At 43.7% G+C, this 15,277-nt stretch overlaps 1 protein-coding gene across 1 annotated transcript in view; it reads right to left on the bottom strand.

Moving 5' to 3' along the window:
* The window catches only part of gabbr2 (gamma-aminobutyric acid (GABA) B receptor, 2), a 194,996-nt gene that overhangs the window by 137,629 nt on the left and 42,090 nt on the right, over positions 1-15,277 (bottom strand). Inside the window, exon 2 of the mRNA XM_030412068.1 lies at positions 6,515-6,652. Within this exon, the coding sequence (XP_030267928.1) occupies positions 6,515-6,652 (138 nt within the window). The remainder of the gene's footprint in view (positions 1-6,514; positions 6,653-15,277) is intronic.

Here is a 15,277-nt window from a genome sequence, read left to right as displayed (position 1 = left end):
GAATGTGCAGCCACTTTTTTCTCCTCCTTTTTATATCGACTTCATTATTCAGTGTCCCTGTAAGATAGATGAATCAGAGGTTTGTTCCTAAAGTTTTGCTAGCTTTGCACTGAGGCACCTGGAAGTATTGAAACCACATCATGAAAACAGGAGTGAACAAAGGATCCTAATTTTCTGCATTACCAAAGACTTTCCATCTTTCCTGCTGCCATCCTGACCGAGACTCCCTGAAAGAAGAGACTAAGAAATACAATTCTACAACATGTGCCCGTAAAATCTTTAAAAGCCTTGTTTGAAAGTTCTTTTTTCAAATCAAACTCAAAAGAAAAAAATGTATTCTTGCTTCGTCCTGCACCTTGTGTAGCCATGGAAAAAATTCTGCCTTGCACAATGAAAGTCCTCTTCTACAAATGATCAATTCTGTAGGAATGACGTTCTCTTGTCTTCCCCTTCTCCTCTAAATTACAAGAGGCAAAATGATCGGCAAGCATAATTTTTCATTACACACTTGACGTGGCTGAAAATGAACAGTGCCACCACTGATAGGCCTAATTGGTGAACGAGATGGGGCCAGCAACTGGCGCGAGGCTGGGTTGAGGCTATTTCCTGGCACTCAATGAGCCATTTACAGGAAATAGACGCCACTGCTGTGGAGAGGAAACAGGGCCTCTCGTAAGTTAAGAAAAAAGGGTAAAAGAGAGTGCAGCGTGTTGACTGGGTACAGATACCTGTGCCAGCGAGTATTTAAAAAGCTCGCCAAATGCTTTCTGGAATTATATGATATCATGGTGAGGAGAACACAAGATTAATCACGGACCAAGATGGCTGCCAAGAGGATGGCTTCAACAATCATTGTTCTGTGGATATAAAAACACAGCAATCAGTGGCATTTGTGGCTGATGGCAGCTCGCAAACACAGCTGCGTCTTGCCCCGTTTCTTTGAATTTCAATTTTATGCTATTACAGTCTATGTACGCTCCTGTCCATTTACTCCTCCGTCATTCCCCTAAATCCAGTCCTCGCCATCTGTCCATTGGCCCTGGTAGTATCTTATCCACCATTTTAATTTGTTTTGGCAGTCATTTTAGCCCATGTACAGTACCGCATTACAAAAATACGAGTGTAAGTATTGACCCGAGCAGACCTGCCACAGGAAGAAAGGGGCCACTTTGACATCATCACAACATGACATGAGTCAGAATGAGAAAGTGTCGCACAGGTCAGCTCCTACATGCAGTACACACAGATTGACAACACAGCAGAAAGGCTGATCACTATGCCATCTGTGGACATGGCTGATCACTCGTGTTCGAGCTATCTTATTGGCTCTTGGTTTGACAATGTTGTTTCATTTGGTTTTATTTGAACATTTTAACAATGGACACATTTCAGTAGGAGTGACACTGTTGTCATTCATTTCATTGGCATTGAGCACCACTTTTCTCATTATTTGGTATTTCTCCAGCCAGAAATTCTGATCAGAGCTGGTGAAGGTGTGCTGCTGACAGAGACGCATATTAAAGAATCTGAGAGAAAATTCTGTCAGAATAGCTCCCTTTTGTTATCTTCCAGGAGGCGTTCCCAATGTGAGACACTCAGTGCGTTTACATGACACTCAAGAAAACCGAATTACTGCGTTAGTCTGACTATGAACGGATCTTTAAGATGCATGTATACACCTTTGTCTGACTAAAATCGGACCGGATCGGATTTCTCATAGTCGAATTACACCACGTTGATTATTCGATTGATAGTCGAAAGGTGCCAGAGTGCACCTAGTTTGTGTAATTATCATGTACACCATATACGAAGTGTACAAAGATGTAGCTTCGTCTCGCTCTTCGTACGCCATCTTTCTTGAATGCCGAGGCAGCTGGTGACGTCAAGAGGTCAGCCGGAGGTGCGCCGTTAACACTAGTTGAAATGGGTACAGCGCCACCTAGCGTACCGGGGCATGACATGCTTACGGCCAGTAATTCGATTTTCTCACTGGCATGTATACTCGGATAATTGCAGTTGTCCGATTGAGCAGCATAGTCGAACTATGGCTGTAATCTGACTAAGCTGTGCATGTAAACGCACTGACTCACTCATGCTACTCAGAGAACCTGGGTTACGCAAGAAACAAAAGGTTTTTCACGTAATCTGGTCATAAAACAGTGACAATCCTACTATTCTGGTGTTTGCTGTGAGGATGTTTTCCAGACTTTGTTGCTTTTTTCCTTTGTTGCTCATAGAGTTTTTACAGTACAAGCACAAACTGGCAAGGCTAAAAACTAGCCTAATTAATGTCTCAGTTGATCATGTGACTTTGGCCCTGCAGGATGAAACTGTCCGTCAAGAGTCTCTCAGACTGGAGCAGAGTTAACGCAGCTCTCCACTTCTTTTTCTACACCCTTCATCAAGATGAGTATTAGCGTTTTGCAGCCTCATGTAATTTCCGAAACATATCAGGGATTTTTCAGGATACATTTCTTTTAAGACCTTGTTCCACCTGCTAGGATGGAAAACAATGTAGGCTGTTTTTGAAGGGTGGCACCAGGGCCACCCTTCAAAAACCTGCTCTGCTTTAAGTATGAGTATGTGCATTCAAGTGTGAGCATAGATCGTAATGAACGGGTGTGCAGTGGGAGTTTATTTTTGTTGAGCCTTTCAAAGCTGACTTCATTAGGCATCAACACTGATTGAAGGCTATTTTTATGGGCGTATGATTAAGCCTTATTCCAGGAGTGCTTGTTCTCTCAGCCATCTCTACTGTAGATAGTATCTGCGAGCTCCCTGTTTTGATGTGGAAATGATGAGCTTGTTGAGCCTGGCCCATGAAATCACCATGAAAAATGTCTCTATTTCCTTCCAAACCAACTCAGCTCTTGCAGACGGGCTGCCAGGGCTGGGGAATAAATATGCAGGGTGACAGAATTCACAGTTTTAAAAACAGATCCACGCTAATGTGGCACGATAAAACGCTGTGGGGTACAAGATTCCAAACTCTTGATCATTTGTCGTCCTCTCTCCCCTTCTCTTTGGTTCAGGAAACTCCCTTCCTTTCAGTCCCCTCTCTCTACTTTCCACCCTACAGACAAAAGCATTATTCTAGCTTGGAGATCCTTGCTCTGGGCAAGCTGCTGACCCGGAGCTCTCTGCACTGCTCCCCCCGCCCCTCCTCCTTCATGCACAGAGAGGGGAGGGGCTGGAACAGACACTCCGGCACTCTTCAACAAACACTTTGGTGGCCGCCGTTGCCCCACACTTTGGCCTTGATGCCCCGTGAAAAAAAATCATCGCACGGCACCGGTCAGCGTAGCGAGTTTGCCTTTAATTACAGCCACCTGAGTGCACAGTAGTCACTCACAGTAACTTAAGTGAGTCCGCGGTTCGCGCAGGTGGAGTCTCATCATCACGATGATCTCACGTGAAAGCCTCTCAAACAGCAGCAGCGTCTCAAAACAGAAGAACGAAACTTACAGCACAGCGAGCGAGCTCAGCCAGGTTTTGACATGATACGTAACTGACTTATGTGGTAGGATTTAGTCCGGTAAAGTTGGAAATATATTCACAGATTCGAACTTCCCGGATCAATAACTCATAAGTGTAACCTTGTTAAAACACAACTGACGGCTCTTTCCTACAGTAGTAAGGAAGACAACGAGCTACAACCGTATGTTAATCAAAACGAGCGGCTGGACATTAACTCTGGTCTGTATGGTCAGCCAGCTGTGAGACGAGGGCGCAGGGACCGTCTACAAAGTGCAGCACTGAAAAGAGAAACTACAAAAAATATTCAATAACTTCACTATTATTCAGAGTGTAGTGTCACCAAAATCACTCCACACATCAGTGGTCTCCTGCTGGTTATTCTACAATTTTTTTGTTTGGAAAAAATGTGCTTTGCCATAATTTTGGGGGAATTTCTATTTGGGAGAAATATTCAATAACACTAATATTCAGTATAGTGTCACAAAACTCACCTAACCATATTTAAAAAAAACTTTTGTAACATTAACTTGATATTGGTATTTAAATAATGTTTTAATACATTATCCATGTTATTGTTATCCATCTTATTATAAATTAGGATGTTATGGTACAGTCTGAAAGGTAAATCAACACATTTTACTCAGTGGCCTTTGTGCCCTGTCATGTGGCCTTTGTGCCCCTGACAAAAAAAAAAAGTGAAGGCCAAATGGACTTGCCCCTAAAATGACGAAATTCCCACCCACATGTCATATTTGGCTTTGACTTTGACTGAACATTTGCTCTCACTTTGCATAAAAATATCGGGATATATATCGTTTATCGATATTCAGCCTAAATATATCGGGATATGACTATTAGTCCATATCGCCCAGCCCTACCTCCCACCACAGCTGTTGTCATAGCAGAGAGTTTTCTGTCGCTCATAGAAAAGACTGAAGCATTCCCTGCATACAAACAGCTTATTTCATACGTACATGATTACACGCACAGATTCACACACAAACAAAGTATAAGAAAACGCACACGTTCAGTGGGAACACTCTGGGCTTGAAGGTGGAGCAGAGAAGCTCAGGGCAACAATCTAACAACCTGAAAAAGTGCGAGGAGCAACTAAACAGAAAGGTAAGAGCAACAAAGCGCTATCTTGTGGGTTGCTTACATCCAGTGACGCGTGTTTCTGCCGTGCACATTATAGTTGCTTGGTGAGTCACACTCAGATGAGGATGTGGCTCAGGTCTGCAGAGACAACTTGGATCTCAGGAAACAGTAACCTTTGCTCCTGACATTGTACCGCACCAGAAATGTATCAGACACACAGGCACGTGTAAGCTCTCACACTTGTATACAGACAAATGCACACACAAGTAATGGCAGATAATTACGTCTAATACGATACCACACTTCGAGACACCTGTTTCACCCTGGTGTCGGACGGCTCACTGATTGGAAAACATCTCTAGAGTGCCCTTGCACCTACACGCCTGCATGCCTAAAAGAAAGCTGTTTAGTTGCTTGTGGCGACAGCGACGACGTGTTTTCTCAAGGCATCTCCTTTAAACACAGGTGCTGGGTGATTTCTCAGTCCTTCACCTTTACATTTTCCTTCAATCGCAGCCCGTCTAGTATTCAGTCAGTGTCACAGTGTGTGTTTGGGATCAGACTGGCATGGATTTGTTGGTGCTGGTTCGCGTATTAATAGCAAAAAGGATCTGGAAGGTAAAGTGCTCTGGGGAACACACTGTACCAGCCGGAGTGATCCGCAGAGCAGAAGATTGCCACTGCACTTCTCACAGGTAATCACAGCCAAACAAGCCAATAAATAGAGAGGAGAACATGCACACATACAGACACACACACACACACAAACAACACAGACAAATACTTAAAGGCACTTCAGTTTCAACTATGGCTTGAAAACCCCTCATTCTAGACTGAGATCATTTCCACCGAAAAGGAAGTGAGAGCAGAAACAAAAAGTGGCTCATCCTTTCATTCCCTCATCCTGCCGATCTTTTCATTCCTGAGTGACCCTGACAAGACCGCGAGCGAAAAGGGAACATGAAAAGCAGCAGATTCAGAGTAATTGCAAGCGGGGGGGAAATATTCCACGAAATGTGACATTCTGTTCAAAATGCACCCTCTTGAATTATGCTATCTCTTCGAAGCACAAGCTTCACTCCTTTCTTATCTGTGCCCGATAACCTTTGTAGGTTTCGCAGCGAATGGAAGGTATTCTTCAGAGGGAGGCATTTCCCCTCTTTGGTGCTGCAGCACAGTATCACAGTCAGAGAAACTGTAAGCAATGACTCAGGGGGTCAAAAGTTTAGCAGATGGAAGAATGGCTGGTGTTTAATGCCTACAGTGAGCAATCACTAAGTTCTGCAAAGTTAATGGCAGCAGAAACCATTTAGCATGCAAGAGTATAATTGAATGGTAAAATCTATTATATGAATGTCCTGTAGGTGATTAACATTGACTGGACTGAGTAATAACACTTTTATAGGCTCATACCATTGACAAAACTCCCTAAAAACATCTTTTCACCCACACGAAACAGCATTCGACCATGAGGAGAAGCCCTCAGTCTGTTTTATAATTTGATAATATGCTTTCCTTCCGAAGCCCAGAGATTATTGGACGTTGAGCTCAAATATTTTAACATCTGATTTCGACAAGTTTGAGCTGTTTTGCCTCTGATTGTGAAATGAAGGCGGATTCTGAGGATTAGAGCAACGCCAATTAGACATTCACCCTGGCAAGGTTAATGAAGGATTAATCCATGAGTTGCGACCCCTGTGAAAGTCCAGGCCCTATCTTGCAAGCCACAATTGTAAGGGACGACAATGTTTGGAAACTCAATTTAAGTAGAAAAATCTGGTTTCTGATAGTAACCCAAAAAAGGGAAAACACATTTGGCCATGTTTAAATCCAGTAAGTACACAGGAGTCTATTTTAATCCTGATGGACTTGGAATGACAGCGTCCAGAAATCACAAACACTTGCGCACACACGATGAAAAATACAGTATGGATCCTACCTGCACCAGATTCCATCCCTCCAAGGACTCTGCGATGATGGAGGTCACGGAGGGGCAGACGCCACCGAAGATCATCAGGTGTTTGGGACCGTAGCATATGGCATCAAAGAAGGCCCTCAGCCCCTTGGCGTTGTCACACTGCAGACACAGAGAGAGGAGGACGAGAGACACAAGAAAAGGAGAAAAAAAGGAGACATTTTGATTAGTTTTTGTTATTAAAAACATAGCGGAAGGAGGAGTAAATGAGAAAAAAGGTAGAAACATATTGAATTTCTCGATGAGAGGATAGCGGGAGAAAGTTATAGAATATGTTCCGGCTATTTTGGGCTACCGTGTAGCTGGCACACGAGAGAAAAATCTGATCCTCAGTCCCAAATAAAAACCCCACAGACCTGACTCATTATAGTTGCATTATAATTTGTTTCTGTCTTTTTTTTTCTGTCAGGAGAATAAGTTGCATTAAGTTTTGGATGACAGTCGAAGATGTATGGCACGAATCAATAATCTTCAGCTGTACATGAAAATTCTGTGTGTTGATGAACTACAAAAACAGCACACTCACGAGTTTACTTACTGTACACTGTGCATGAAAAACGATATGACATTTAGGTAACATTTAACTTGTTACACTCTCCGTGGCACAAGCTAACACACAGAGTAATCGCAGCCTTGCGCGTGTGTGCTTTGAAACCATCATGTAAAACAATGTTCCTCACAGGCTGCAGCAGCGGGCCCCCGCTCTGATCGAGTGCTGCAGAATGCAGCCATTTCACGTCACTATGGCAACCGGAGGAAAAGAGGAGAGAAGAAAAAAAAAAATGCGTAGGTTTCTATTGATCGCTACATGAGCTGGCTAACTGGTTTTGCTGTGATTCCCTGATTTCCACAGTTTGTAATGATATTCCTATCAGCGGTAAACACTTCCCCCCTCAGTCTTCTATTATAGCTACTCAATTCAGGATGTGTTCCAGCGTGCAGCTGACAGATAGATGGACTGACTGACTGAATGGCAGGTCGTGTGTGTGTGTGTGTGCGCGTGTGTTTGTGCCTTCTGACACAGTCCATCTCATCTGGAGAGTTATTTGACCTTGTTAGCCATCAGCCGGCAACTGAATGAGATTTCCCGCTGAACAGCAGCACAGTCGGACCTCGGCGGCGCAGATTGAAAAACTGAAAATCGAATGTGGAGGACTGAGACTCCTAACCAGACATGTAGGACTGTATGTTGTGATCTGTTTGTTGCTTTATTAAGCGCTTGGCAGGTGTCACGCCTGCAGGGTTGACATGCGCGCATGCATGTTGTGTTTCTCCTATGTCTGTTTAATTGTTTTGAGAGGAGGAAGGATGCTGCGTAACACACATGAAACTGTAATCATGTGCTGGGATTTAATTCATCAGACTTTTTTTTGTGTGTGTGTGAATGCCTTTCAATATTTGCAATAGAAGACTAATTACAGGTGGAAAAAAAACTGCTTTCCCCTGTGCACATACATTCATGCCGATGGAGAACAATGCATGCGGTAATGCCAGTCAAAAATAGATTGCGGATATGCCTCAGGTGAAATGAGAGGGAGAAGATGTGATTAGACACAGTGGGGATTCCTTATCCTGGCCACACAGCTGAATAAAACAGCACGCTATTAAAGAAGATATGCCATTTGCATACTCTTATCATTCATTTCTCTCCAGCTGGCCATAACAAGGTGGGCTGGAAGGATTGCGACTCTCAATTGGTTACCATGCAACATGGATGAAATGTGGGCAACTCAACTTGTCAATGTGCGTACAATAGAGCCTGGTGATAGTGCAGGTTTAAGCTGATTTATTATGGAGAGTGACAATGTAGTGTAGGTGGTAAAGAATGGTTATGGTCTTCACTCCCCTTTGCGGCAAAATAAAACTATTTCACAGCATTTAAAGCCCAGTTTACACGTGTGTGTGTGTGTGCTGTGTGTGTGTGTGTGTGTGTGTGCGTGTGTGCGTGCGTTAGTATGTGTGCATGTGTGTGTTTGTGTGCTCATGTGTGAAATGTTAAGCCAACCTCAGGGTGTCTGTGACCACGCTGGGGATGTTTCCATATTTGTGGGTGTGATAAATCCTGACTTTGGTGAAAACCTTTTGAAGTCTCATCAGTTTTTCTTTCAAGAAACTACAAAACAGCTCATATATAGAGCTTCAACTAGGACTAGCAATTGTTTTGTCAATGAACTATTTGGTCTATTTAATGTCAGGCCACCTGATATATTGGTTTAACATCAGTTTTGACCAACACTCTTCTAGTTGACGGCAGGCGGCCTATCAGCAAGATGGCATTCATTGGCAGCAGCTGACGATGTTTACCTGTTGTGTTGTATCAAATTTGTATGGTCACATTCATAAGTTACTGGCTCGTAAGGGCATGTAAGTACTAACATTTTTTTTTTTAACTGAGTAGGTAGCTATAAAGCCGGCTAAAAGGGCTTCTGAAAATAGTGAAATATTCTCACCACTATCTCTTAAAGCCCAAAGCAGAAGCATTAAACTGCTTTTGTCCAACCGACAGACCAAAATCCAAATATCCTCAGTTTACTCCTAAGACAAAGAAAAGCAGCAGATCTGCTGCGACTCAACAACATGCCGCTTGTTTGCCTGATAAATGACTTAAACTATGTATCGATTATCAAAGTAATTGCCAATTATTTTTCTTTCATCATCTAATCATTTCATCAACTAGCAGTGTCAGCTCCAACCACATCTGTAATTTTCTCAAATGACAATAGAATCGCTCAGCTGAATTGCAGTAAGCAATTAAAAATCACTAAAATTAGAACCTCTTGCTTTTTTCACAGAGGAAGGCAAGCAGCAAGAGAAACCATAGCTGTATGTTCTTTTTTCCTCTCGACCTCAGTCCGTGCTTCATTCATCCTCTCCTGTTTTCACCGGGCACACATGCACAAAATCGGTTATGTCTGCACACAGAAGCCTGGACCGGTGTGTTGTCATGCCACACTTTGTGCGAGGCGTGAGGGAGGAAGCCACGGCAGAGCCCCCGTGTAGCGATGGTTATATTTAGTCTCTCATTAGGTAGCAAAACCACTCAGACATTGATCAATACTTATTCAGCTGTGGAGTCTCTGTAAAGCATAATGCCAGTTAGACGAAGCAGGAATATAAGGGGACACAAAAAGCAAAAAGACTTAGAGATAGTGAAGGTGATGGTGGGAAGAATGGGGCAGAAACAGGCGGCTGAATGGAAGGAAAGAAAGAGAGGAGTGAAGAGGCATTAGACTGACATTAAGCGCCTGCTATAATAAAGCCAAATCAACCAGTGTTATAGACCTGCCCTCCATTATAACCTCACAATGGAGTAATTCATGGCTGTGAAAATTATTCAGCGGCTCTCCGTGATGCTCAGGAGCTGCACCGAGCCCTACAGAACTGCCTACAGTCCAACAATTATGGAAAAGATGCATATATATAGGTGGAATATTCTATTGAGGAAACTCCCTCTCTCCTTATAGTTATTTATTTTACTTCTCGTTCTCGCATTTTCTTGTCCAACAGTTCGACATCTATGTCTTGTTCATGGATTTCGAAGCAGCCACTGAGACCCTTAAGGTACAGGCTGTATTTTACATCCCAATTTTCCCCAAGAAATATGCTATAAACAAGGTGCAAAGGGAAACAAATACATCTCTCCTGAACAACACAACAGGGTTCTGAGAAGGAAAACCTAGTAGAATGAGGAGGGCACAGCAGCACTTTAGCTCCCGAGTTGAGCAGCAAGAAATACTACAGTACTTTATTTCCCTCTTCCCCAGTCTGAAATCTAATTCCTGGCATTTGGAGGCCATTTGGAGCAGATCGATGGGGTTAACGCCCGTAGTAATCTGTTTGACCGCCTTGGGAGACGGCCAAGGAAGGTGTGCGTGTGTGTGTGTGTGCATGCATGTGCGGGAGTTGGTGGGGCGAGGGCTGAGCGAAGAAGAACCTGGAGATGGAAACTCAACGGAGGAATATAAACCTCATCTCATGTTGACGGGAAATCTGGAATCTCGCTCAGGTTTTACCTCAGTGGCTGGATTTAGAGCTACTTGCTACAAGGTTCGGGCTACGCTATACTGCTGTTGTTGCCTTTGAAAAATGGCTCCTCTGCGGCTTGACATTTTAATGCAGTGAGTTTGCAGCACTACGTTTACCATTTAGAGGATATTACAGATGGGACAGATGGCCAAGGAGGAGTTCATTTCAAATGCTCCTCAATAGATTGCCTCCATTACCTCTCCCTTCACTCTGACCTTTACACAGTGCTGCCGAGATTCAGAATTATTGATATGGCACTACATGATGACATCAGCTATTGTGCTACTGATTAATCGCACTCAATTAGCGTAAATGTGAGGAAACAGATGCCTGAATAAAATGCTTCTTCTTCTCTCTTTTTTCTTGTACTCATTATCTACAGCTCTGTGAGATCATTTCCATCAATTACATATTTTCAAAAAGTTCTGTAACTTTTTGGGAAACAGAATCTCTTTTAAAGGTCAGCACGCATCACTGCACTTTTTTCTGAAAATAACTTCACAGCACATTTTAGCAATAATAAGTCACTGTAGAGGAGGTGAATGGCTTTCATCAGACAAGCTTTATGAATTAAGCTTCTCTGGCTGAACATAATATCATGGTTAAGGTTACAGTCTCAGTTTAACTAGATGATCATCAGCAGGAAGGCTGGTAATTTAGTTATTTTAAAAGCCTGTCGACGTGTCCAATAAAACAGGGCCTAGACAAATGTGCAACATGGGGAATGTTGGAAGCGTTAGCTTTAGCAACAATCTCTGCTAAAGATTTCAGACTTTGTGTATTCTACTCATCTACAGTGACTTATGATTGCTAAAATAGTCATTTTAGGTGGCCCTGCTGTAGGCTGAAGCTACATTTATTCAGGGTGTATGAACAGCAAGTCATTTTTTGCTTCACCATCATCATATTATAGTTATCAATCTTACATAGCCACAAGTAGATACATTACCTCAACTCTACGCATCCTGCAAACTGTTCTTTCTTTTACTTGTTTCAAGAACAACTGCACATGCTACCCAGTTCAATATTTACACAACACAAGGTGGTGGTGCTTATACCACTTTTGGCCACTTGGGCCGCCAAAAGCAACTGAAAATGAATGTTCATTGTTGTTGCTTTAAGAATACCATTTGAAATGCTATGTGACCAAACTTTTTTAGGCTTCTGCTTCACACAAAAGCACTGGGTGACAATATTTAGATTATTACCTGAAGTAAATTAACCCGCCACAGGGTCAGACACAAAACTACATACCTAGAACTTCTAGTGTCCTGAACTTTGTGTTTCCGAACCCAAACCCTCCATTCTAACCAGCTCTATAACATGATGTGTAACAGCCCTGTAGAGACCACCAGAGCCTGTTTTTGTTCACATCTATCTGTGCATCTTCGCGTGCGTGTGATATTGTGACAAGAACAAGAGTTGATCAGAGCACCAGGCTGGAGCTAACCATGATGAAATGCCTTGTTAGTGCTGCAAATAGCGGCAGCTGCACCTGTCCCTCGTCTAATGGCAAATTACTGCACCCAAATCAGCAACCTGAGGCCCAACACTGCACACACATGTGAGTATGTGTGAGGCAGAGGGAGAGGGAGAGAGAACAACAGAGAGAAACAGGGAGGGGGAGAGCCTGATCTGATGTCAGAAGCAATCTGCTCTTCACACACTGCGTTTATTCATGACAAGGCCAACAGCACAGGTGATTACTGAGAGCAAAATCCTCAAGAATCCCACCGCGGAAAATGTGCCTTTACAGGTTAGGACCGGATGTGTGCACGCTGTCGACTCGTCAACCTGCATTATGATAATGTGTTGTCGTTTGCCCACAATTGTAAACAGTGTACGCATAATACCTATGTGTGACCGTGTCGCAGGCTTCCCACAATTTCTTAAACTTCACATTCAAGGACTTTTAAAGGACTTTCAATTTTCTCCAACTCACCAATTCACCCAACACAGCGTAGCTTGAGACACAGACCAAGGAGAACTACCTCTGAGAATTTTTTATAATGAGAACAAACAGGTTTTCAAGTTTGGCTTAACGATAGCATTCTGGCTCACACATTCACCTTCAGTTCTCATGTAAGCACGCTGGCCGCTCTCAAGGCAGGTGGCACGTGAAACAATTACACAACTGCGGGGGGACTTTCACTGACCCACGTCTGTATTTTCAAGAGCTTTCAAGGACTTAATTATTCCTCTCACCGTCATACACTTTCAAGGATTTAAAAGGCTGTGAGAGCCTTGATGATGCGTGTGGTAACAACATTACCTCTCTCCGTCCGATATAAAAAAAAATCTCTGCAACTTTCACCTTTGGCTTCATGTGTTTTATAAATGTTTTTGGTTCAGTCAGTAGATTTTACCTTGAATGCCTTACTGAGATTTCTACTCTGACACAAACAGCATCGTCACTGATGAAGTCCCCTGTACATCCACCCTGCCCTCACACTGTATGTATCCCAGCGTCACGTCCTGATGTTTTGAGCATCCATGCAGCAGCAGTGCGGCAGATGCAAAAAGCTGGTCTCCCCGTAACAGCCACATCTGCCTCCTGCATGCACTCCTCATTGAATAGCTTGCACCTCTCCAAGCCAGGGGAGGAAATGTGAGCCTTGCTGAATCAAGCAGTTGCTGAAACATATGCTCGGTGTTGTAAACCCCCACAGAGTTAGCAGAGTGCAGCCAATAGGTCAGATCTAACGGAGATTATCTATTTCCCCATGTACAAACGCAACTAATCCTCTAAACTTTGTCATGGCTGTCGATACCAACTACTGTCGGGAAGAATGAGGCAGGGTGGGCTGTTAAGTGTGTGGATTTCTTCTGCAGCAGTTTGGTAAAGTTGTATTAGGGTCGCTGCAGTATATTTAATCATTCAAGCTGTATATCGATAGCAATTTGATAAAGAGGGCTCCCTTGAGTTCAGTGGGGTCATTCTTCTGTCAATTAAGGTCAACCGCTGCTGACTGAACATCTCACGCAGCGCTGGCCGCCTCATCCTTACACACAGAGACGTACATTTTTAAGAAGCTAGAGCTATATGTTCCCCCTCAATGAGCCCCTTGGCAATTGAGAGGTCCGCTGTGGTATCATATAACAGCCACCATGCCTTTTCGCTTTCTAAATGACCAGGAAGACATGGCTGACAGGTAATTTTCAGACTTAAGGAACCAATGTAAAAAGCAATAGCCAAAGCTCTGAGTGGGGTACCTGGAAGAAAGAGCAACAAGAGGGAGAGAGAGGGAGGAGGAAGAGGTGAGGATGATGCATGAGTTGCATATGCAGCGAGCATCGAGGCTCCTTGTGGTAACATTTAGACAGCGGGCCCTGGTGTATACCAGGAGAGTACACATTGATCGAGAGAGAGAGTGGATGAAGTAAAATTGAGCGCGGGACGGGGTGATGGAGTTGTTTCTTTTTTTTCAATTCATTCCCTTCACATTGCATGCCTGCTACAAAGAGAGACAAAGAATCGAGGAAGCCACCACTTGGGAGAGACTGGCCTTTAAAATCCGCTGCGACAGACTGACTGAGCTGCTCAAGCTGATGGCTGTTTGCCCTCCATCTCCTCCTCTCTCCACCTCTCCCCGCAGTCTGGCTCTCGTCATGGCACTCAATCTATCCCTCGCTTTCTGGAGAGCTCAGATGGCCACCGGGATAACCATGATGGCACGATGGATGCCTCCTCGGTGGTGACAAGTCGCTTTCTCTCGTTTTCACTTTCAGTCTCTGCCACACACACACATGTATCCCCTCATGCTTATTCTCAAACACACACACACACACACGCACACACACACACACGCGCGCACACACACACACACACACACACACACACACACAGACACACACACACGCACCAGATAAATCATCATCCTTCAGCAAATGTGTGCCAAAACACAATCATAAACAAACACGCGCACATTAACACGGGCATCGGCTCACTCACGAATCTGAGATAAGCTCAAATTGGCCACTGGTACTAAAATCACAGCGAACACATTGCACCTTTATTAGCAATCTGTGCTGTGCAGGAAGCAGACGCTGTGTTAAGCCTATTACAGGTTGTTGTGCTTTTGACAAGGCCTGACAACAGCTGGAACATGTCGTGCTAACCAGTGAGGGGGACAGACGGACCAAAGTGTAATCCCACCGAAACGAGCCAATCGCTCCCTGAGGAGACATCGGATGAAGAGAGGAGAGGAGAGGAGAGGAGAGGAGAGAGGAGAGGAGAGGTGAAACATAGGTGGATTCTTAGTTAGAGTTAGATGTGCAATTGATTGATTGCAGTCACTAGTCACTTTCTGACAGCAGACATTTTGAGTTGTTATCGTAGAAAAAGTACAGTTTTAGAGTCTCGACCACACTCTTTAATTTGTTCATTTGAATGTGTTTAATATTCAGTGAGGACAGGAACAGGGGTTTCTAGGAACTTGTCTTCTTTCCTGCTGTTCACAGAAATGACGTGAGGTAAGCTCTGAATGCTTCGGCTGTTTCAAGTAAAGCTAGTCCTCTCCTAGTGTGTTGCTGCGCTTCGTCCTTCTCGGTGAGAGTGAGACGAACAGGGAAAACGAAGAAGAGATACTCAATTTCAGACGTCCTGGAAAGAAGAATTCCTGTTTTTGCAGAAAGCGGCATGCATTTTTGTAAAATGTCATCAATCACAGGGGGTCGCACTGACATTAATAACCATTGATA

This window comes from Sparus aurata, chromosome 3 (genome assembly GCF_900880675.1).
Source record: "Sparus aurata chromosome 3, fSpaAur1.1, whole genome shotgun sequence".
NCBI lineage: Eukaryota > Metazoa > Chordata > Actinopteri > Spariformes > Sparidae > Sparus > Sparus aurata.
Note: the sequence above shows the minus strand (reverse complement) of the source record. Positions and strands in the feature narration are given on the sequence as shown.